Raw genomic sequence first — 24,500 nt, 5'->3', positions numbered from 1 at the left:
CGTCCAGTCAGGTGCAGCAAGGAACCAATATCAAAGCCCGCCCATCAAGCAGCGTGACCCCTCACACCCAAAAATGCCCCTGTGGATCAGAATTAACATTGCTGCCAATGTTGAGAACCGATCTACTGTGTAACCTGCTGAGACAAGGCAGAAGCACATCATCAGCCACGTTGGTGAAAACAGCCAATATCGGACTGAAGATGAACTATCCCAAAACTACTGATTACTTTTCTTTAAGAGGAAGGTTGGGTCTTTCTGGGATTTGAACCAACAACCTGCAGCACCACGTCTCGCTCTTACGTCCATGAAGTTGTAGAGTTTTTCACTGGAGCGTCCGAGGCGCAGCGAGGGTGTCCCGGGCGGGAAGCACTGGGCGTAGCGCCGGTTGAACATGTCAGGCCGGTGGTCCCGCATGAAGTCCTGCAGAACCCCGTCAGCACGCAGGTGGCTGCGAATCGTACGCACCCTCTTCAGAGGCACCCTGGGGAGGGAGGAAGGCTTTCAGTTTTACCATTCATTTATATTGTTTTGCTGTTTTACTGTGGCTAGTAGTAATAGCAGTAGTAATAGTATAAGTACTAGTAGTAGGCTAGTAGTGGTAGTAGAACTACATGACCCATTTATCTAGGAACTCAAAGAGCTAGATGACAGAGCCCCATGTTGACTAAATGTTTCAGAAGATTTTCCAGCCTGAAACTCTGAATCTTTGGATTTTTCCACACATGAAAACAGTGAAATATGAAGGTTATCAGAGATTCTCCTTCAACACAGAGCCCAGTTTGACAGGAGGCGTCCTACCTGAGCACACACACACACACACACACACACACACACACACCTTCTCACCTGAGCAGAGCCGAGCCGCTCCAGATCCATGAGCACCACAGACTGACCAACAGCAGCCGCAACATGTCAGTTAGCTGTCTGTCTGTTGCCTGTATGTCTGTCTGCTATCTGTCAGTCAGTCAGTGTGTGTTTGTTGCAGGCAGACTGGTGTGTTGTGGAGGTTGAAGCTCTGCTCTGATTGGATCTGATTCTCTGATCAAACACTGACAATCCACCCCAAAACTCATTCACATAGTGTGTGCGTGTGCGTGTGCGTGTGTGTGTGTGTGTGTGTGTGTGAGAGAGAGAGAGAGAGAGAGAGAGAGAGAGAGAGAGAGAGAGAGAGAGAGAGAGAGAGAAAAGAGTGTGTGGTGTTCGTGGCTCTTCTCATGAAAAGTTTAAAACAGCGCACAGCTTCAAGATTAACTGTTAACAGATGACATGTTGGTCTCAGACTGTCAGGAGCCATGCTGTAGTTTAGTTTTGGTGTGGATCGTCCCTGGTTGTAGTTTAGTTTTGGTGTGGATCATCCCTGGTTGTAGTTTTAGTTTTGGTGTGGATCGTCCCTGGTTGTAGTTTAGTTTTGGTGTGGATCGTCCCTGGTTGTAGTTTAGTTTAGGTGTGGATCATCCCTGGTTGTAGTTTTAGTTTTGGTGTGGATCGTCCCTGGTTGTAGTTTAGTTTTGGTGTGGATCGTCCCTGGTTGTAGTTTTAGTTTTGGTGTGGATCGTCCCTGGTTGTAGTTTAGTTTTGGTGTGGATCGTCCCTGGCTGTAGTTTAGTTTTGGTGTGGATCGTCCCTGGCTGTAGTTTAGTTTTGGTGTGGATCGTCCCTGGTTGTAGTTTAGTTTTGGTGTGGATCATGGTTGTAGTTTAGTTTTGGTGTGGATCGTCCCTGGTTGTAGTTTAGTTTTGGTGTGGATCATGGTTGTAGTTTAGTTTAGGTGTGGATCATGGTTGTAGTTTAGTTTAGGTGTGGATCATCCCTGGTTGTAGTTTAGTTTTGGTGTGGATCGTCCCTGGTTGTAGTTTTAGTTTTGGTGTGGATCGTCCCTGGTTGTAGTTTTAGTTTAGGTGTGGATCATCCCTGGTTGTAGGTTAGTTTTGGTGTGGATCATCCCTGGTTGTAGTTTAGTTTTGGTGTGGATCGTCCCTGGTTGTAGTTTTAGTTTTGGTGTGGATCGTCCCTGGTTGTAGTTTAGTTTAGGTGTGGATCGTCCCTGGTTGTTGTTTAGTTTTGGTGTGGATCATCCCTGGCTGTAGTTTAGTTTTGGTGTGGATCGTCCCTGGTTGTAGTTTTAGTTTTGGTGTGGATCGTCCCTGGTTGTAGTTTTAGTTTTGGTGTGGATCGTCCCTGGTTGTAGTTTAGTTTTGGTGTGGATCGTCCCTGGTTGTAGTTTTAGTTTTGGTGTGGATCGTCCCTGGTTGTAGTTTAGTTTAGGTGTGGATCGTCCCTGGTTGTTGTTTAGTTTTGGTGTGGATCATCCCTGGCTGTAGTTTAGTTTTGGTGTGGATCGTCCCTGGTTGTAGTTTAGTTTTGGTGTGGATCGTCCCTGGTTGTAGTTTTAGTTTTGGTGTGGATCGTCCCTGGTTGTAGTTTAGTTTTGGTGTGGATCGTCCCTGGTTGTAGTTTTAGTTTTGGTGTGGATCGTCCCTGGTTGTAGTTTAGTTTTGGTGTGGATCGTCCCTGGCTGTAGTTTTAGTTTTGGTGTGGATCGTCCCTGGTTGTAGTTTTAGTTTTGGTGTGGATCGTCCCTGGTTGTAGTTTAGTTTTGGTGTGGATCATGGTTGTAGTTTAGTTTTGGTGTGGATCATGGTTGTAGTTTAGTTTAGGTGTGGATCATCCCTGGTTGTAGTTTAGTTTTGGTGTGGATCGTCCCTGGTTGTAGTTTTAGTTTTGGTGTGGATCGTCCCTGGTTGTAGTTTAGTTTAGGTGTGGATCGTCCCTGGTTGTTGTTTAGTTTTGGTGTGGATCATCCCTGGCTGTAGTTTAGTTTTGGTGTGGATCGTCCCTGGTTGTAGTTTTAGTTTTGGTGTGGATCGTCCCTGGCTGTAGTTTAGTTTTGGTGTGGATCGTCCCTGGTTGTAGTTTTAGTTTTGGTGTGGATCGTCCCTGGCTGTAGTTTAGTTTTGGTGTGGATCATCCCTGTCTGTAGTTTAGTTTTGGTGTGGATCGTCCCTGGTTGTAGTTTTAGTTTTGGTGTGGATCGTCCCTGGCTGTAGTTTAGTTTTGGTGTGGATCGTCCCTGGTTGTAGTTTTAGTTTTGGTGTGGATCGTCCCTGGCTGTAGTTTAGTTTTGGTGTGGATCATCCCTGTCTGTAGTTTAGTTCTGGTGTGGATCGTCCCTGGCTGTAGTTTAGTTTTGGTGTGGATCATCCCTGTCTGTAGTTTAGTTCTGGTGTGGATCATCCCTGGTTGTAGTTTTGGTGTGGATCGTCCCTGGTTGTAGTTTACCCAGCAAACATCGTCTTGACCGCGACGTCACCAGACGATAGAATTGTGGTTTGGCATCTACCATCTAAGTCTGACGTTCTCTCCACGTTCCTCCAAAGTAACGTTTAGACTGTCACTTCAAAACAAAAAATATTGATCTCATATTGCTTTGAAAACACCACATGTAGGTGTCTTTTGTGTTTTTGTTGAATAAAATGACATTGGATTGACAATTTACCTGTTGTGTGATCAGATAGACATGCACTCCATGTGCAATGACGACTTTTATTGAACGCCCTTTTCTTTTTTAATATGAAAACACGTTTATGTCATATAAGTGCAAGTGTCTCTTGCTATGGGCTTGTATTTATCACAAACTTCCTGAATCCTGTGGTATTGTCCCATTTCTCTTGCCGTAACTAAACGCAGTGTTGTGGGTTTTGGATGCTGTCTGCTAAAGTCGCATTGGTTACATTATCGTAAATTATATAAATATACCTGTCTCATCGCTGGTTGAAATCATGAAACAGAATTAGCGAGGCAGCTAGCCTATCAATGCAACTTCCAGTAGAGACCGTCATGTCAAAATCCAAAGTGCTTATGTTAAGTATCTCTATATATGACCAAATCCAAAGTATTTGTAACTAATTCCGTGGCCTAATGGATAAGACAGAGGACTGCGATGCGGGCGCCGCAGGATCGAATCCCCCATGAGGTGCTATCTCTTTTCTTTCGATGTAGCAAAAATCGTTGAATCTGGACACGTTGTGGGGAAGTAGAGGAATTACGTCGCTAAGATTTCCATTTGAGATATATAATTAGACCCTGACTAGATGTAGTGGTTTGACGTGCAGCAGACGGTCGTTATACGTGAAAATGTTTGCTGGGTAGTTTTGGTGTGGATCGTCCCTGGTTGTAGTTTTAGTTTTGGTGTGGATCGTCCCTGGTTCTAGTTTAGTTTTGGTGTGGATCGTCCCTGGTTGTAGTTTTGGTGTGGATCGTCCCTGGCTGTAGTTTAGTTTTGGTGTGGATCGTCCCTGGTTGTAGTTTTAGTTTTGGTGTGGATCGTCCCTGGTTGTAGTTTAGTTTAGGTGTGGATCGTCCCTGGTTGTAGTTTAGTTTTGGTGTGGATCGTCCCTGGTTGTAGTTTAGTTTTGGTGTGGATCGTCCCTGGTTGTAGTTTTAGTTTTGGTGTGGATCGTCCCTGGTTGTAGTTAGTTTTGGTGTGGATCGTCCCTGGTTGTAGTTTAGTTTTGGTGTGGATCGTCCCTGGTTGTAGTTTTAGTTTTGGTGTGGATCGTCCCTGGTTGTAGTTTAGTTTAGGTGTGGATCGTCCCTGGTTGTAGTTTAGTTTTGGTGTGGATCGTCCCTGGTTGTAGTTTTAGTTTTGGTGTGGATCGTCCCTGGTTGTAGTTTTAGTTTTGGTGTGGATCGTCCCTGGTTGTAGTTTAGTTTTGGTGTGGATCGTCCCTGGTTGTAGTTTAGTTTTGGTGTGGGTCGTCCCTGGTTGTAGTTTAGTTTTGGTGTGGATCGTCCCTGGTTGTAGTTTAGTTTTGGTGTGGGTCGTCCCTGGTTGTAGTTTAGTTTTGGTGTGGATCGTCCCTGGTTGTAGTTTTAGTTTTGGTGTGGGTCGTCCCTGGTTGTAGTTTAGTTTTGGTGTGGATCGTCCCTGGTTGTAGTTTAGTTTTGGTGTGGATCGTCCCTGGTTGTAGTTTAGTTTTGGTGTGGATCGTCCCTGGTTGTAGTTTTAGTTTTGGTGTGGATCGTCCCTGGTTGTAGTTTTAGTTTTGGTGTGGATCGTCCCTGGTTGTAGTTTAGTTTTGGTGTGGATCGTCCCTGGTTCTAGTTTAGTTTTGGTGTGGATCGTCCCTGGTTGTAGTTTTAGTTTTGGTGTGGATCGTCCCTGGTTGTAGTTTAGTTTTGGTGTGGATCATCCCTGGCTGTAGTTTAGTTTTGGTGTGGATCATCCCTGATTGTAGTTTAGTTTTGGTGTGGATCGTCCCTGGCTGTAGTTTAGTTTTGGTGTGGATCGTCCCTGGTTGTAGTTTTAGTTTTGGTGTGGATCGTCCCTGGTTGTAGTTTTAGTTTTGGTGTGGATCGTCCCTGGTTGTAGTTTTAGTTTTGGTGTGGATCGTCCCTGGTTGTAGTTTTAGTTTTGGTGTGGATCGTCCCTGGTTGTAGTTTTAGTTTTGGTGTGGATCGTCCCTGGTTGTAGTTTAGTTTTGGTGTGGATCGTCCCTGGTTGTAGTTTAGTTTTGGTGTGGATCATGGTTGTAGTTTAGTTTTGGTGTGGATCGTCCCTGGTTGTAGTTTAGTTTTGGTGTGGATCGTCCCTGGTTGTAGTTTAGTTTTGGTGTGGATCGTCCCTGGTTGTAGTTTTAGTTTTGGTGTGGATCGTCCCTGGTTGTAGTTTAGTTTTGGTGTGGATCGTCCCTGGTTGTAGTTTTAGTTTTGGTGTGGATCGTCCCTGGTTGTAGTTTAGTTTTGGTGTGGATCATGGTTGTAGTTTAGTTTTGGTGTGGATCATGGTTGTAGTTTAGTTTTGGTGTGGATCGTCCCTGGTTGTAGTTTAGTTTTGGTGTGGATCGTCCCTGGTTGTAGTTTAGTTTTGGTGTGGATCGTCCCTGGTTGTAGTTTAGTTTTGGTGTGGATCATGGTTGTAGGTTAGTTTTGGTGTGGATCGTCCCTGGTTGTAGTTTAGTTTTGGTGTGGATCATGGTTGTAGTTTAGTTTTGGTGTGGATCGTCCCTGGTTGTAGTTTTGGTGTGGATCGTCCCTGGTTGTAGTTTAGTTTTGGTGTGGATCATGGTTGTAGTTTAGTTTTGGTGTGGATCATGGTTGTAGTTTAGTTTTGGTGTGGATCATGGTTGTAGTTTAGTTTTGGTGTGGATCGTCCCTGGTTGTAGTTTAGTTTTGGTGTGGATCGTCCCTGGTTGTAGTTTAGTTTTGGTGTGGATCGTCCCTGGTTGTAGTTTAGTTTTGGTGTGGATCGTCCCTGGTTGTAGTTTAGTTTTGGTGTGGATCATGGTTGTAGTTTAGTTTTGGTGTGGATCGTCCCTGGTTGTAGTTTAGTTTTGGTGTGGATCGTCCCTGGTTGTAGTTTAGTTTTGGTGTGGATCGTCCCTGGTTGTAGTTTTAGTTTTGGTGTGGATCGTCCCTGGTTGTAGTTTAGTTTTGGTGTGGATCATGGTTGTAGTTTAGTTTTGGTGTGGATCATCCCTGGTTGTAGTTTAGTTTTGGTGTGGATCGTCCCTGGTTGTAGTTTAGTTTTGGTGTGGATCGTCCCTGGTTGTAGTTTAGTTTTGGTGTGGATCGTCCCTGGTTGTAGTTTAGTTTTGGTGTGGATCATGGTTGTAGTTTAGTTTTGGTGTGGATCGTCCCTGGTTGTAGTTTAGTTTTGGTGTGGATCGTCCCTGGTTGTAGTTTAGTTTTGGTGTGGATCGTCCCTGGTTGTAGTTTTAGTTTTGGTGTGGATCGTCCCTGGTTGTAGTTTAGTTTTGGTGTGGATCATGGTTGTAGTTTTAGTTTTGGTGTGGATCATGGTTGTAGTTTTAGTTTTGGTGGATCGTCCCTGGTTGTAGTTTAGTTTTGGTGTGGATCATGGTTGTAGTTTAGTTTTGGTGTGGATCATGGTTGTAGTTTTAGTTTTGGTGTGGATCGTCCCTGGTTGTAGTTTAGTTTTGGTGTGGATCATGGTTGTAGTTTTAGTTTTGGTGTGGATCGTCCCTGGTTGTAGTTTAGTTTTGGTGTGGATCATGGTTGTAGTTTAGTTTTGGTGTGGATCATGGTTGTAGTTTAGTTTTGGTGTGGATCGTCCCTGGTTGTAGTTTAGTTTTGGTGTGGATCGTCCCTGGTTGTAGTTTAGTTTTGGTGTGGATCGTCCCTGGTTGTAGTTTAGTTTTGGTGTGGATCATGGTTGTAGGTTAGTTTTGGTGTGGATCGTCCCTGGTTGTAGTTTAGTTTTGGTGTGGATCGTCCCTGGTTGTAGTTTTGGTGTGGATCGTCCCTGGTTGTAGTTTAGTTTTGGTGTGGATCATGGTTGTAGTTTAGTTTTGGTGTGGATCATGGTTGTAGTTTAGTTTTGGTGTGGATCATGGTTGTAGTTTAGTTTTGGTGTGGATCGTCCCTGGTTGTAGTTTAGTTTTGGTGTGGATCGTCCCTGGTTGTAGTTTAGTTTTGGTGTGGATCGTCCCTGGTTGTAGTTTAGTTTTGGTGTGGATCGTCCCTGGTTGTAGTTTAGTTTTGGTGTGGATCATGGTTGTAGTTTAGTTTTGGTGTGGATCGTCCCTGGTTGTAGTTTAGTTTTGGTGTGGATCGTCCCTGGTTGTAGTTTAGTTTTGGTGTGGATCGTCCCTGGTTGTAGTTTTAGTTTTGGTGTGGATCGTCCCTGGTTGTAGTTTAGTTTTGGTGTGGATCATGGTTGTAGTTTAGTTTTGGTGTGGATCATCCCTGGTTGTAGTTTAGTTTTGGTGTGGATCGTCCCTGGTTGTAGTTTAGTTTTGGTGTGGATCGTCCCTGGTTGTAGTTTAGTTTTGGTGTGGATCGTCCCTGGTTGTAGTTTAGTTTTGGTGTGGATCATGGTTGTAGTTTAGTTTTGGTGTGGATCGTCCCTGGTTGTAGTTTAGTTTTGGTGTGGATCGTCCCTGGTTGTAGTTTAGTTTTGGTGTGGATCGTCCCTGGTTGTAGTTTTAGTTTTGGTGTGGATCGTCCCTGGTTGTAGTTTAGTTTTGGTGTGGATCATGGTTGTAGTTTTAGTTTTGGTGTGGATCATGGTTGTAGTTTTAGTTTTGGTGGATCGTCCCTGGTTGTAGTTTAGTTTTGGTGTGGATCATGGTTGTAGTTTAGTTTTGGTGTGGATCATGGTTGTAGTTTTAGTTTTGGTGTGGATCGTCCCTGGTTGTAGTTTAGTTTTGGTGTGGATCATGGTTGTAGTTTTAGTTTTGGTGTGGATCGTCCCTGGTTGTAGTTTAGTTTTGGTGTGGATCATGGTTGTAGTTTAGTTTTGGTGTGGATCATGGTTGTAGTTTAGTTTTGGTGTGGATCATGGTTGTAGTTTAGTTTTGGTGTGGGTCGTCCCTGGTTGTAGTTTAGTTTTGGTGTGGATCGTCCCTGGTTGTAGTTTAGTTTTGGTGTGGATCGTCCCTGGTTGTAGTTTAGTTTTGGTGTGGATCGTCCCTGGTTGTAGTTTAGTTTTGGTGTGGATCGTCCCTGGTTGGGAAACTCTTTGGCCTGTTGACAGGCTCAGTCACACTGACCTGACAGGCTAAAAAAAAGACTGTCTCAAACTACAATCCACAATACAACTGTGGAAATCTGCAAATAGGCTACATTGTTTCTAGGAGTAATAACATCCCCACAGAGTATCCTACCACAATAACTTTTACTTTGCACTTTATCATTTTAGATGTTCTGTTTTGCTGCATCTTCTGCTGTTGATGTGATCTCTGCACTGCATAAAGTCAAATTTCTCGTTTGTAATTAATTACTCACTATGGCTAGTAAAATTAATCTTGAATAATCATGCCATTTATATCTCAAATTGCATTTTCCTGGATATCAACATTTTTACACACATTTGTCACAACGTGTTTTGGATGATATTCAATTCAAAATTACTAATATCTGAAATTAAGATGACTAGTAACAACTGCATTGTATATTTCAACAAGTTTCCTAGTAAGAGTTCTATCGCAGATATCCACAATATTCATTCTGCAATTGTGTAAATCTGCGATTGAAAGCTCAATATAGGCTACAGTACATGAATGGCAAAAGTGACATCATCTGTCATAGGAAGAATATGACGTGGTGTCAGTGTAGATATCTGAAATGTCCCTTTTTGACTAGGAAGAATTGAATTACAGATATCTGCGGCAATACCCTGTGTAGCTAAATATTAAAATGTCCACTTTACTTTTAGATAACTTAAATTTAGTTTTTACTAGACTAGTAGAATCAAAGCTATATATTGAAATACAATTTCTACTAGTAATGTCATTGTGCACAGCTTTCATTACTATTCTGACTACCGTAGTGATAATACAATATCAACCATTCTCCCAGATATTTCGTAAAATGCGTATAAAATAGTTTTACTATAAGTCAAACCAAACGATTCAGCAATATTTAGAATCAGGAGAGAAGCACATACATATTAGGGACGAACCGAGTACTCGGATGAAATCGGTATCCGGTACAGATAATAGGTACTTTTTACGAGTACGAGTATCATCCAAGTACAATGTGTCAATATCCGTACTGGTGATATAGGGCTGGGTATCTTAAAAAAATGACAATACCATTCTCCGATACCAATACAAATAGAGCACTTCATTCAATACCTTAGCCATACTTTGAACATTTTGGTGGCATCTCGGCACGTTGAATTGCCAACAGCCACAAACACTTATGCCACATTTCAGTTGAATCCCTGCCCACTTTTGATTTAAGCCACGCCCATCCAATCCAAGTATAGATAATTTGTTGGCTAAACAGATACAGATAATGGTGTACTCGCATATCCCATATATATATACCGTATACATACACACATATACTGTATATATATATATATATATAATGAGATGTCCTAATTATGGTCTCTCTGATTCTAAGTATAGCTGAAGCGCTTGGTTTGACGTAGTACTTTTTTTTTTTTATAGCATTTGACAAAATGCCTATGGGAAAATAAATGGTGGATGAAATCTCTTGGTGAGCATGCTGAAGCAGGAAGTGACGTCGACTTTAGCTCTATTAGAAACCTATGATGATGTCAAACTGTCCAGAAGTGGCCCCACAGGGAGACTGCTGACTCAACAATAAAACACAGACAGACTGATCAGGATTGGTTGATTTATTTCAGTAAACAAACATCCATGCTTCCATTCTGCAAAGTGAAGGCAGCACATGGCTAACGTTAGCATAACCAGCCTTTCCGTTCAGGACGCTATTGCCCCACTGGGGGAACCAGTCAGGGGTCAATTGGAGAACATGGCCAGTGAAAAGAACGTCCTCCAGAGGGAGCTGTCCAAACTAGAAGACAGAAGTGCTGTACAGTAAGGTAGTGTTAGCATAATGAGCCGGAAGCTCGCTATGGCTAACATAACCCAACCATTAACATAGCTTTACAGTTAGCTACCATTAGCATGACTATGCATTGACAGTAGACTAGCTTGTTTAGAGTGACAAGCCGCAAGCGTTTGTTGTGTCTGGCTAGCATTAGCAGAGCCGTGCGCCTGGTTAGCTAGCGTTAGCCGGCTAGCCTGCAGTGCTTCCAGTGACCTAAACATGAAAAAACCAACGGAGCAAAAACTAGACTGAAGCTTCAGAGGTGATAAATACACAAACTGATCCCCTCTGTGGACGACGACGACAACCCCCTCCCCCCCGCTCTTCATCCTCCCTCTCCTCTTCCTCCTCCTCCTCTAGCAGGGATGGTGGTCAGGGACTCGCTTCCTGCAGAACATGAGAGTAGACACAGAAAGATAGTCAGTAAACTACAAGTCTTCAGCAGGATCAGTATTGAGTATCAGTACACTGTATCCTAACCTTAATATGAGGGGCCATAAAGGTTGTAGTTTAGTTTTGGTGTGGATCGTCCCTGGTTGTAGTTTTAGTTTTGGTGTGGATCGTCCCTGGTTGTAGTTTTAGTTTTGGTGTGGATCGTCCCTGGTTGTAGTTTAGTTTTGGTGTGGATCGTCCCTGGTTCTAGTTTAGTTTTGGTGTGGATCGTCCCTGGTTGTAGTTTTAGTTTTGGTGTGGATCGTCCCTGGTTGTAGTTTAGTTTTGGTGTGGATCATCCCTGGCTGTAGTTTAGTTTTGGTGTGGATCATCCCTGATTGTAGTTTAGTTTTGGTGTGGATCGTCCCTGGCTGTAGTTTAGTTTTGGTGTGGATCATCCCTGATTGTAGTTTAGTTTTGGTGTGGATCGTCCCTGGCTGTAGTTTAGTTTTGGTGTGGATCGTCCCTGGTTGTAGTTTTAGTTTTGGTGTGGATCGTCCCTGGTTGTAGTTTTAGTTTTGGTGTGGATCGTCCCTGGTTGTAGTTTTAGTTTTGGTGTGGATCGTCCCTTATTGTAGTTTAGTTTTGGTGTGGATCGTCCCTGGTTGTAGTTTAGTTTTGGTGTGGATCGTCCCTGGTTGTAGTTTAGTTTTGGTGTGGATCGTCCCTGGTTGTAGTTTTAGTTTTGGTGTGGATCGTCCCTGGTTGTAGTTTAGTTTTGGTGTGGATCGTCCCTGGTTGTAGTTTTAGTTTTGGTGTGGATCGTCCCTGGTTGTAGTTTAGTTTTGGTGTGGATCATGGTTGTAGTTTAGTTTTGGTGTGGATCATGGTTGTAGTTTAGTTTTGGTGTGGATCGTCCCTGGTTGTAGTTTAGTTTTGGTGTGGATCGTCCCTGGTTGTAGTTTAGTTTTGGTGTGGATCGTGCCTGGTTGTAGTTTTAGTTTTGGTGTGGATCGTCCCTGGTTGTAGTTTAGTTTTGGTGTGGATCATGGTTGTAGTTTAGTTTTGGTGTGGATCATCCCTGGTTGTAGTTTAGTTTTGGTGTGGATCGTCCCTGGTTGTAGTTTAGTTTTGGTGTGGATCATGGTTGTAGTTTAGTTTTGGTGTGGATCGTCCCTGGTTGTAGTTTAGTTTTGGTGTGGATCGTCCCTGGTTGTAGTTTAGTTTTGGTGTGGATCGTCCCTGGTTGTAGTTTAGTTTTGGTGTGGATCATGGTTGTAGTTTAGTTTTGGTGTGGATCGTCCCTGGTTGTAGTTTAGTTTTGGTGTGGATCGTCCCTGGTTGTAGTTTTAGTTTTGGTGTGGATCGTCCCTGGTTGTAGTTTAGTTTTGGTGTGGATCATGGTTGTAGTTTTAGTTTTGGTGTGGATCATGGTTGTAGTTTTAGTTTTGGTGGATCGTCCCTGGTTGTAGTTTAGTTTTGGTGTGGATCATGGTTGTAGTTTAGTTTTGGTGTGGATCATGGTTGTAGTTTTAGTTTTGGTGTGGATCGTCCCTGGTTGTAGTTTAGTTTTGGTGTGGATCATGGTTGTAGTTTTAGTTTTGGTGTGGATCGTCCCTGGTTGTAGTTTAGTTTTGGTGTGGATCATGGTTGTAGTTTAGTTTTGGTGTGGATCATGGTTGTAGTTTAGTTTTGGTGTGGATCGTCCCTGGTTGTAGTTTAGTTTTGGTGTGGATCGTCCCTGGTTGTAGTTTAGTTTTGGTGTGGATCGTCCCTGGTTGTAGTTTAGTTTTGGTGTGGATCATGGTTGTAGGTTAGTTTTGGTGTGGATCGTCCCTGGTTGTAGTTTAGTTTTGGTGTGGATCGTCCCTGGTTGTAGTTTTGGTGTGGATCGTCCCTGGTTGTAGTTTAGTTTTGGTGTGGATCATGGTTGTAGTTTAGTTTTGGTGTGGATCATGGTTGTAGTTTAGTTTTGGTGTGGATCATGGTTGTAGTTTAGTTTTGGTGTGGATCGTCCCTGGTTGTAGTTTAGTTTTGGTGTGGATCGTCCCTGGTTGTAGTTTAGTTTTGGTGTGGATCGTCCCTGGTTGTAGTTTAGTTTTGGTGTGGATCGTCCCTGGTTGTAGTTTAGTTTTGGTGTGGATCATGGTTGTAGTTTAGTTTTGGTGTGGATCGTCCCTGGTTGTAGTTTAGTTTTGGTGTGGATCGTCCCTGGTTGTAGTTTAGTTTTGGTGTGGATCGTCCCTGGTTGTAGTTTTAGTTTTGGTGTGGATCGTCCCTGGTTGTAGTTTAGTTTTGGTGTGGATCATGGTTGTAGTTTAGTTTTGGTGTGGATCATCCCTGGTTGTAGTTTAGTTTTGGTGTGGATCGTCCCTGGTTGTAGTTTAGTTTTGGTGTGGATCGTCCCTGGTTGTAGTTTAGTTTTGGTGTGGATCGTCCCTGGTTGTAGTTTAGTTTTGGTGTGGATCATGGTTGTAGTTTAGTTTTGGTGTGGATCGTCCCTGGTTGTAGTTTAGTTTTGGTGTGGATCGTCCCTGGTTGTAGTTTAGTTTTGGTGTGGATCGTCCCTGGTTGTAGTTTTAGTTTTGGTGTGGATCGTCCCTGGTTGTAGTTTAGTTTTGGTGTGGATCATGGTTGTAGTTTTAGTTTTGGTGTGGATCATGGTTGTAGTTTTAGTTTTGGTGGATCGTCCCTGGTTGTAGTTTAGTTTTGGTGTGGATCATGGTTGTAGTTTAGTTTTGGTGTGGATCATGGTTGTAGTTTTAGTTTTGGTGTGGATCGTCCCTGGTTGTAGTTTAGTTTTGATGTGGATCATGGTTGTAGTTTTAGTTTTGGTGTGGATCGTCCCTGGTTGTAGTTTAGTTTTGGTGTGGATCATGGTTGTAGTTTAGTTTTGGTGTGGATCATGGTTGTAGTTTAGTTTTGGTGTGGATCGTCCCTGGTTGTAGTTTAGTTTTGGTGTGGATCGTCCCTGGTTGTAGTTTAGTTTTGGTGTGGATCATGGTTGTAGTTTAGTTTTGGTGTGGATCGTCCCTGGTTGTAGTTTAGTTTTGGTGTGGATCGTCCCTGGTTGTAGTTTAGTTTTGGTGTGGATCATGGTTGTAGTTTAGTTTTGGTGTGGATCGTCCCTGGTTGTAGTTTAGTTTTGGTGTGGATCATGGTTGTAGTTTAGTTTTGGTGTGGATCGTCCCTGGTTGTAGTTTAGTTTTGGTGTGGATCGTCCCTGGTTGTAGTTTAGTTTTGGTGTGGATCATGGTTGTAGTTTAGTTTTGGTGTGGATCATCCCTGGTTGTAGTTTAGTTTTGGTGTGGATCGTCCCTGGTTGTAGTTTAGTTTTGGTGTGGATCATGGTTGTAGTTTAGTTTTGGTGTGGATCATCCCTGGTTGTAGTTTAGTTTTGGTGTGGATCATGGTTGTAGTTTAGTTTTGGTGTGGATCATCCCTGGTTGTAGTTTAGTTTTGGTGTGGATCATGGTTGTAGTTTAGTTTTGGTGTGGATCATGGTTGTAGTTTAGTTTTGGTGTGGATCATGGTTGTAGTTTAGTTTTGGTGTGGATCATGGTTGTAGTTTAGTTTTGGTGTGGATCATGGTTGTAGTTTAGTTTTGGTGTGGATCATGGTTGTAGTTTAGTTTTGGTGTGGATCGTCCCTGGTTGTAGTTTAGTTTTGGTGTGGATCGTCCCTGGTTGTAGTTTAGTTTTGGTGTGGATCGTCCCTGGTTGGGAAACTCTTTGGCCTGTTGACAGGCTCAGTCACACTGACCTGACAGGCTAAAAAAAAGACTGTCTCAAACTACAATCCACAATACAACTGTGGAAATCTGCAAATAGGCTACATTGTTTCTAGGAGTACGGTAATAACATCCCCACAGAGTATCCTACCACAATAACTTTTACTTTGCACTTTATCATTTTAGATGTTCTGTTTTGCTGCATCTTCTGCTGTTGATGTGATCTCTGCACTGCATAAAGTCAAATTTCTCGTTTGTAATTAATTACTCACTATGGCTAGTAAAATTAATCTTGAATAATCATGCCATTTATATCTCAAATTGCATTTTCCTGGATATCAACATTTTTACACACATTTGTCACAACGTGTTTTGGATGATATTCAATTCAAAATTACTAATATCTGAAATTAAGATGACTAGTAACAACTGCATTGTATATTTCAACAAGTTTCCTAGTAAGAGTTCTATCGCAGATATCCACAATATTCATTCTGCAATTGTGTAAATCTGCGATTGAAAGCTCAATATAGGCTACAGTACATGAATGGCAAAAGTGACATCATCTGTCATAGGAAGAATATGACGTGGTGTCGGTGTAGATATCTGAAATGTCCCTTTTTGACTAGGAAGAATTGAATTACAGATATCTGCGGCAATACCCTGTGTAGCTAAATATTAAAATGTCCACTTTACTTTTAGATAACTTAAATTTAGTTTTTACTAGACTAGTAGAATCAAAGCTATATATTGAAATACAATTTCTACTAGTAATGTCATTGTGCACAGCTTTCATTACTATTCTGACTACCGTAGTGATAATACAATATCAACCATTCTCCCAGATATTTCGTAAAATGCGTATAAAATAGTTTTACTATAAGTCAAACCAAACGATTCAGCAATATTTAGAATCAGGAGAGAAGCACATACATATTAGGGACGAACCGAGTACTCGGATGAAATCGGTATCCGGTAGAGATAATAGGTACTTTTTACGAGTACGAGTATCATCCAAGTACAATGTGTCAATATCCGTACTGGTGATATAGGGCTGGGTATCTTAAAAAAATGACAATACCATTCTCCGATACCAATACAAATAGAGCACTTCATTCAATACCTTAGCCATACTTTGAACATTTTGGTGGCATCTCGGCACGTTGAATTGCCAACAGCCACAAACACTTATGCCACATTTCAGTTGAATCCCTGCCCACTTTTGATTTAAGCCACGCCCATCCAATCCAAGTAGATAGATAATTTGTTGGCTAAACAGATACAGATAATGGTGTACTCACATATCCCATATATATATATATATATACCGTATACATACACACATATACTGTATATATATATATATATATAATGAGATGTCCTAATTATGGTCTCTCTGATTCTAAGTATAGCTGAAGCGCTTGGTTTGACGTAGTACTTTTTTTTTTTATAGCATTTGACAAAATGCCTATGGGAAAATAAATGGTGGATGAAATCTCTTGGTGAGCATGCTGAAGCAGGAAGTGACGTCGACTTTAGCTCTATTAGAAACCTATGATGATGTCAAACTGTCCAGAAGTGGCCCCACAGGGAGACTGCTGACTCAACAATAAAACACAGACAGACTGATCAGGATTGGTTGATTTATTTCAGTAAACAAACATCCATGCTTCCATTCTGCAAAGTGAAGGCAGCACATGGCTAACGTTAGCATAACCAGCCTTTCCGTTCAGGACGCTATTGCCCCACTGGGGGAACCAGTCAGGGGTCAATTGGAGAACATGGCCAGTGAAAAGAACGTCCTCCAGAGGGAGCTGTCCAAACTAGAAGACAGAAGTGCTGTACAGTAAGGTAGTGTTAGCATAATGAGCCGGAAGCTCGCTATGGCTAAAATAACCCAACCATTAACATAGCTTTACAGTTAGCTACCATTAGCATGACTATGCATTGACAGTAGACTAGCTTGTTTAGAGTGACAAGCCGCAAGCGTTTGTTGTGTCTGGCTAGCATTAGCAGAGCCGTGCGCCTGGTTAGCTAGCGTTAGCCGGCTAGCCTGCAGTGCTTCCAGTGACCTAAACATGAAAAAACCAACGGAGCAAAAACTAGACTGAAGCTTCAGAGGTGATAAATACACAAACTGATCCCCCCTGTGGACGACGACGACGACAACCCCCTCCCCCCCGCTCTTCATCCTCCCTCTCCTCTTCCTCCTCCTCCTCTAGCAGGGATGGTGGTCAGGGACTCGCTTCCTGCAGAACATGAGAGTAGACACAGAGAGATAGTCAGTAAACTACAAGTCTTCAGCAGGATCAGTATTGAGTATCAGTACACTGTATCCTAACCTTAATATGAGGGGCCATAAAGCAAAAGAAAACAGACAATATAGAGGAAATAAATGACTAGACATTTCTACTAGGAACTACTGCAAGTAATGATTATTTTCATTGTCAATTAATCTGCTGGTTATTTTCTCGATTAATCGATTAGTTTGGTCTATAAAACGTCAGAAAATGGTGAAAAATGTCGATCAGTGTTTCCCAAAGCCCAAGATGACGTCCTCAAATGTGTTGTTCACAACCCAAAGATATTCAGTTTATTGTCATAGAGGAGTAACGGAACCAGAAAATATTCACATTTAAAGGATGGGTTTTCCGTGGGGAATATGAATATATATTAAATCTCACGCCCCTAAGGTTTTCGAATCCGTTGAAATTTTTGAAATTGGATATTCACTGCCAGAGATATCAAGCATCTCTCACATATTTTTTGGGCCAGCCGACGCGTTTCGCGTCATCTGGCCTAAGTCCGCCTTGCGGAAGTCGTGCACCTATGAACTACAACTGTTGTTGGCCATGGTCCCGCCTCTAGAGGTCCTCCACGCCCCTTCAGAGGCCTTGACCAAAACAAAAACGCAGCCATCTTGTCAACCGCCTAGCCTGCTGTAGCTAATATTAGCTTCCCATAGTTCCTTGCAAAGAGACCATTATCTCGGGAACGGAAGCACTAATCGACACGGGACTGGCGGCATTGGAAAGCTCGTCAAATTTTACATCTAGTAGTAGGTGGGTTGAAGTAACGAAATCAACGCTGAGCAATGTACCCGTTTTTACACATTTTTACAGAAAATAGTTACAACATCAGATGCGCGTAACTCCTACGAAAATGCCTTAAAATGCATGAAAAATTTTTTATGAAGACATCTCCCGACATATATACTACCGTTTACATTTGGTGCAATTTGGAGGCAATTTTATTTTCGATTTATTTCTTGTTCTTTGTATATTTCATTGTCGAAGCCTTCTTCTTCTTCTTCTTTGAGTTTTATGGCGGTTGGCAAACATATATGTGCATTACCGCCACCTACTGGAGTTTGATATCAGCCAAATGCCTGAGGGGTGGGCATAAAAACGAAGGCCACGCGAGCCCAGTGCATTGTGGGAAATGTAGTATTTCGAGTCCCCGCACCCGCACCTCCCCCCCACCACCCCCCCCCACACACAGAGTGGATTTCGGTTGATATCTCTGTGAGTAAACCTCCAATTTCAAAAATTTCAACGGATTCGAAAACCTTAGGGGCGTGAGATTTAATATATATTCATATTCCCCACGGAAAACCCATCCTTTAACAAGCTGGAATGAGATGTAGAATATATATTTTTTTTTACTTAAAAAATTTACTCAACCTGATTCATAAAATAGCTTGTGATTCTTAATTCAATAGTTGTCCACTAATGGAAATGGTTGCGGCACTAATGCCTCCTGTTAGCTGTAGTAAAACATGGCCGACCTGGGGCACTAATGCCTCCTATCAGCTGTAGTAAAACATGGCCGACCTGGGCGCAGCCTTGATGATGTTGTCGACTCGGAGGATCATCTCTGCGGCCTCGGAGGCACTGAGCAGCACCTGGCGCTTCACCATGAACGACTCTGTGACGCCCAACTCTGCCATGTCCCCGATGGTGCCCTGATTCATGTCTGCACACACACACGCACACACACACGCACACACACGCACACACACACACGCACACGCACGCACACGCGCACACGCACACACACGCACACGCACACACACACACGCACACACACACGCACACGCACACGCGCACGCGCACGCGCACACACACGCACACACACGCACACACACACGCACACACACACGCACACACACGCACACACACGCACACACACACGCACACACACGCACACGCACGCACGCGCACACGCACACGCATGCACACGCACACGCACGCACACGCACACGCACACACACACACACACACAGTCATATTCGTGTTTAGATAATGTCAGCTTGTGGTAGCTAACCATAGCATCACTGTATTGTTGTTAACACATCTGATTAGCACACAAGCTAACATAGGTAGTAGCAGCTAGCATTAGCATGTTGACATGCACATCAGTGTTTGAGATAAACACGGGTTCTATCATGGAGAAAGACACTTCACACTGCCAGAGTCACACAGAGCTGTACACTGTGGGCTGGTCGTATGAAACGTGTGGAGTGAATGAACAGGACAGCTCTCTCTCTCTCTGTGTGCAGTGTGTGTGTGTGCGTGTGTGCGTGTGCTCACTCAGGCCATAGCTGATCTTGTTCTCCTGGTGTGCAGCTCTCAGTTGAGCCACCAGGTCGGCGCTGTCGTACCCGGCATTGTCAGCGATGATGGTGGGCAGCTGGAGGAGAGACACAGATCAACACCTGAAAACATACAGGCTTGCCCCTTCATAGCCCAACAACCATTAGTCAGGAAGAAGAAGAGAAGAAGACTAGAAGAGTCTTAGTTGACCTAGTTTTCATTGGTCAGTCAGTCACAGGGAGAAAGACAAACAAAAATCTAAATCCATTCGGGAGCTGTACCTTGTCGTTTAAAAGTGATTAGACAGGGGACTTGACTGCCCAGAAGCACATGGCTACTTAAAGTGTAACTAACCACCAAAACACTTTGTTCAGCTTTTAATCAATGTGCTGTATATGTGACCTGCTCTGACCAAATCAGTCACATGTAGCACTGGCCCATTTGTGTAGAAACATGATTTTATGATTTTTATTTTGGCTGTTTTGGGGTTTCACCAGATTTGAGCAAAATAAAGCCTTGGCTTTCATTCTGTGTAAAGATTATTGTGAAATTCAAACATTAAATATCGTTTTGAAGCTCATAAATGTAGAGTTAGCAGAACTAGCCTACTTTGTCAATATTTGAGGTTGTTTTTCTCAAAAACAGTTTGGAAACAGTCACGACATAAAGCGATGTATCTCACTTAATCCTTGGAGTACAAAGATAATTTTGGTATCAGCAGAACATTTTTTCAAAGTGTTAACAGAGAGCGCAGATCCTGCCCAGTGGAAGAGCGTTCTGCAGTTTAGGAAATAGGTAATGGAATGGTTAAAATCTTCAAGTATCCTTCAAGCACGTGTTCTCATCTCCAGATAAATGATTATATGAACTCATACAACTCAAAATGTGTTTTGGGGTCAAAAGGATTCTGGTCAAAATCTCCACATTTGAGACCAATCTGTTACAATTTTACAAACTCTATAATTCTCAGCAGGATAAGTGCCCTCTATGGGTTCAAACCTGCTTTTTTGGGGGGGGGGGGACTCAAATGAATGGCCGATTTGGTACATCGTTATGTCACGGTGGTGTTTGCGCGTGGTGTACTTCAATGTCAATCTAATTGTATATTATCAGTTAGAACACGGCTCTCTCGAATACTCGATTCTGATTGGTCAATCAACAATATTCACCGGTCATTATTTCTCGACAACCGACCGCTGCTCTGCCACACCTGGATTAATCAGTTGATAAGAGCATTTTGTCTGCAGACACTACTAATTAGGCCAACCAGTTGCAGCTGTGGTGTCTTGTGTGCCAATTACGAATGAAACCACTTTGTGTTGAAAACGCTATTAAAAAATCTATTTGAATAATTATTTTTGTCAGATTATTGAATGATTTAGTTGTAGGCCGTGTTCTAAGCGGGATAATGTATACTGAGCCGGTGATTACTGGAAATAATGACCTTCAGGTGAATGATTAAGCCCTCCGCTGCGCGTCGGGCTCAATCTCACCTGTCGGTCATTATTTCCACAGTAATCACCGGCTCAGTATACATTATCCCTTACTTTTATATTTTATTATGCATTAAATGTCACGTGAGCCCTTCCTGGGTGCTGGAACAACGCAAGGCGTTGTGGGTAGTCGGCTAGTGTGGCTAATGCTAGCGGCTAGTTAGTTATGTTACATGGCAGTAAAACGCCACTGAATGACCTAATTGATATAACTTTTAAGTTTTAACCATTTCGAGTAACATTGTTTCCATACAGACCACCAGCGTTGGTTAGTTGTTTATAACGTGGCTATATTTATAACGTACTCCGGTTTCCGGTCTATCCAGGTCTGAATACAGCCAAAGAGTATAGTGGGACAAGAGGAGACGCTCTTCTGTCTCTTTCCTTGTTTTTTCAAATGAGGCAGAATGCTGTTTTACCAGAAATCTGGGGGGGTTAGTCCCCCTTTAAAGCTCCAGATACACAAGCAGTCGGCAGTCGGTATGTACAGTTGGTTCTAGTCTGCTTTGACGAAGGCTTGTCAGCGTTGGGTTGTTGGTAAGAGAAATCACTCTGATTGGCTGGTCAGGGTAAAGAAATCACTCTGATTGGCTGGTCAGGGGTAGAGAAATCACTCTGATTGGCTGGTCAGGGGGAGATAAATCACTCTGATTGGCTGGTCACGCGTAGAGAAATCACTCAGATTGGCTGGTCAGAGGTAACGAAACAGCCTTGGAACTCAAACCACTTTCTGATGGTCCAAAAAACTATAAAAACTATATGTAAATAATCTCACTATTATGATAAGGACCTCATGCTCCGGCGCCAGAAATGATATTAATTTTGTGTTAAATTAATATGATAAATGTGCCACGACTAGTCTACTACTACTGCTAGTCCACTAGGAAAATATTTGGTGGGGCAGCACTATAAAACACTTAAGAACTAATGAATGAATCCAATTAACTAAGAACTAATGAATGAATCCAATTAATTAACAAATCAACCAAGTACGGTACTAAGTACTTATCTAAATACTAATTATCTAATTAACTAAGAAAAAAATAAACAGACAGACAGGTGGTTCCTACCATCCTCAGCGCCTTGGCGAACGACTCCATGGCAACCGCCTCCTTTCCTGGCGTCCTATTGGCCAGATCCGTCACCACCTTCGCCATCAGCATCTCAGAGCAGCCTGGGGGGCAGAGCCAAGCCAGCGGGTCAAGATGTGTGTGTGTGTGTGTGTGTGTGTGTGTGTGTGTGTGTGTGTGTGTGCAGGTTTGAGTTCTCAGGCTGGATGGATCCTCAGTGAAAACACAATCCTCCAGACAGCGAGTGTACCTCCTCCGTAGATGCTGCATGTCTCTTTAACAGTCTGAGCCGGAGGCGTCTGGGCAGTGTATTATTATTCAAATGTTTTATAGATTTGTTTCAAACAGAGACTCACATAACGTAGCATCTGGGTAGTGTAGAGGTAAAAACAATTATTTACAATCCCAATTATTTACCGTATTTATTTTATTTGTATTCGCATTTGTTTTTCAGTTCAACATTTAAAGTTTATTCAAGTTCAATGAATGCATGATGTTGCCAAAGTCAACAAGTACCGTAAATTCCGGACTATAAGCCGCGGCTTTTTTCCCGTTTTTTGGCCTTTTTTGGCCCCTGCGGCTTATATAACGGTGCGTCTTATCTATGGATTTTTTCCAAAAAAAAAAAAAATCTCTCTTTTTTAGCACTCTTTCTAACTATAAATCCACTTCTGTTTTAATTTCCTCTCTTGCCCTCTTTTAACAACATAACATAACATAACATAACACAACACAGGTAAGCAGAAAGAAAAAGACGAAGCAATCACGCCATGAATGAGGAAATGACTCACCTGCTGGAGGCTGGAGATACACGCTTGGGCTAAACTTTTACTCCGTGAAACACTATCGATTAAGTCCGACATCGCTCAGAGGTTTTGAGCAGCTTGAAAACAAGTTTGAAAACGTGCAGAAGTCCATCCACTCACTCACTAAAGAAACTAAGGCAACCGTGAACAGAGTTTATAATGCGGAAAAGCGCATCCGCGCACTGGAGGACAAAAACAACACAGTGAGTCCGAAAATGGATAAAATGCAAAATCGAAACCCTGCACACGCAGGTTGATGACTTAATCAGCAGGAGTAAAAGAAATAACATTCGCCTGATCAATGTAAAAGAGGAGCTGAGATTGGTGACATGGACGCTTTCGTGGCAAAATCCTGTGTTACATCCTGGACCTGAAGGAAGGCGAGAAACCACCAGAGGTGGACAGGGCACACCGGGCGCCTCGGCCACGTCCAGACCCCGGCCTGCCACCGAGGGCCATCTTCATCTGCCTACTCCGCTGGCCCGACCGTCAACTCATCCTCCAGGCTGCGGGGAAGAAGCCCCTCACCTGGGAGGGTACGCGCTTTTTCGTCCGGCAGGACCTCTCCGCGTTGGTGCAACAGAAACGCGCAACATACAACAGCATCATCGAGTCAATGGATATCGCTTTGGCGTACTGTACCCAGCGAGACTCGTCATAACCAGACCGGACTATCTTTAGCACTCTTTCTAACTATAAATCCACTTCTGTTTTAATTTCCTCTCTTGCCCTCTTTTCACCACACCGCGGACACTGTGTGCCCAGCGGCGGAACAAGAGCTCAAAGTGAAACTGCCGAATATCTTTTGAGTTGGACTGGTCAATAGTACTGTGAGTAACTAAAATAAAAAAATAAAAAACGGAATTCTCTCTTCTTTAGCACTCTTTCTAACTATAAATCCACTTCTGTTTTAATTTCCTCTCTTGCCCTCTTTTCACCACACCGCGGACACTGTGTGCACTGTAAAAAAAACAAAAAATACCATTAAAACACCCGCGGCTTATAGACCGGTGCGGCTTATAGAAGAAAAAAATAGTCAACTTTGAAGGTGCGGCTTATAGACCGGTGCGCCTTATAGTCCGGAATTTACGGTAATCACGTTAAATAATCGTGATCTCAATATCAGTCAAAAGATGATCATTTTTGCTATAATCAAGCAGCACTGGTCTGCGGGTGGGAAGCCGGTGGGGTATGAGTCCCTGGTCGTTGCACTAGTGCCTCGTCTGGTCGGTCGGGGCACCTGTATGGGGGAGGGGAACTGGGGGGGGGGGGGGGAGGGGGTAGCGTGATCCTCCCACGTGCTACGTCCTGGCACTGAAACTCATCACTAGCTGTGTTTCCATTACAGTTTTTCGCAAAATAATTGCGATATTTCTACAACTTCGACAATGTACACTTGCGACTTGTAGTCGTTTCCATTGAAGTTGAGTTTCGCAATTCCCGTTACCAGCAGCTGCCACAGTGATTACGCACGCGGATCTGCCCCATATCCCGTCCCCTGCATGCTCAAATCCAACCAATGGTCAATGCAAATCACAACATGAAGTTACAACGCATATAAACGAGCCTGATTATCAATTCAAAAGAACATGTTGCGGGCTGCGGTGAATGCAGTGAGCGCGACAGGCAGAGGAAAAAAGGTAGCCTACAACTTGTCCCATTTTAGAGATGGAGGAGGGGGGGGAAGGCTGATATGGTGCAATAGTCAGAATATATCGTGTATTATAATTATAACATTGCACCTGAAACGTGTGTAATGTATTAATCAATTCAGTCAACAGCACCGCACCGGTGTGCTTTTCATCCCGCCGATCATCTCGCCGCTGTGCCAAATGCGCGCACACAGGCATGGATCGATTTCTCCCATTAAACATGATCTATTTTCCGGCTCCGCTTTTGCACAACACGTCTTTCTGCTAGGTAGCGTTGCTTCAAAGTTTTCCACTTGCTGCGAAGGTTTTGCCACGGTTTATCAAACCCTTTCTCCCTCATTTCCTTTCATTTTCCAAAGGAGAAGATGGGTCACATGACGTGCAAATGCGGAAAATCTGTTTCCATTACACTTTTGCGATAAACTGCTATATCGACACGTCTGAAAAACCACCTCA

General features: G+C 43.1%; 2 protein-coding genes across 3 annotated transcripts in view; both read right to left on the bottom strand.

Moving 5' to 3' along the window:
• The window catches only part of LOC310796481 (cathepsin E-like), a 12,418-nt gene extending 11,455 nt beyond the window's left edge, over positions 1-963 (bottom strand). For both annotated transcript variants that reach the window (XM_083658670.1, XM_083658671.1), the window contains exons 1-2: positions 847-963; positions 301-481 (exon numbers count right to left, since the gene is read on the bottom strand). In XM_083658670.1, coding sequence (XP_083514796.1) covers positions 301-481; positions 847-911 — 246 coding nt within the window. In that variant the 5' untranslated portion in view covers positions 912-963. The remainder of the gene's footprint in view (positions 1-300; positions 482-846) is intronic.
• A 15,101-nt stretch (positions 964-16,064) lies between these two features.
• Positions 16,065-24,500, bottom strand: part of cct2 (chaperonin containing TCP1, subunit 2 (beta)) — a 28,754-nt gene continuing 20,318 nt past the window's right edge. Inside the window, exons 13-16 of the mRNA XM_083658667.1 lie at positions 21,587-21,690; positions 19,021-19,120; positions 18,262-18,403; positions 16,065-16,677 (exon numbers count right to left, since the gene is read on the bottom strand). Coding sequence (XP_083514793.1) covers positions 16,647-16,677; positions 18,262-18,403; positions 19,021-19,120; positions 21,587-21,690 — 377 coding nt within the window. The 3' untranslated portion in view covers positions 16,065-16,646. The remainder of the gene's footprint in view (positions 16,678-18,261; positions 18,404-19,020; positions 19,121-21,586; positions 21,691-24,500) is intronic.

The sequence above is a fragment of the Poromitra crassiceps genome (assembly GCF_964638095.1).
Source record: "Poromitra crassiceps genome assembly, chromosome: 22".
Taxonomy (NCBI): Eukaryota; Metazoa; Chordata; class Actinopteri; order Beryciformes; family Melamphaidae; genus Poromitra; species Poromitra crassiceps.
The sequence above is the reverse complement of the archived record's forward strand: the minus strand, read 5'-3'. Positions and strand labels throughout refer to the sequence as shown.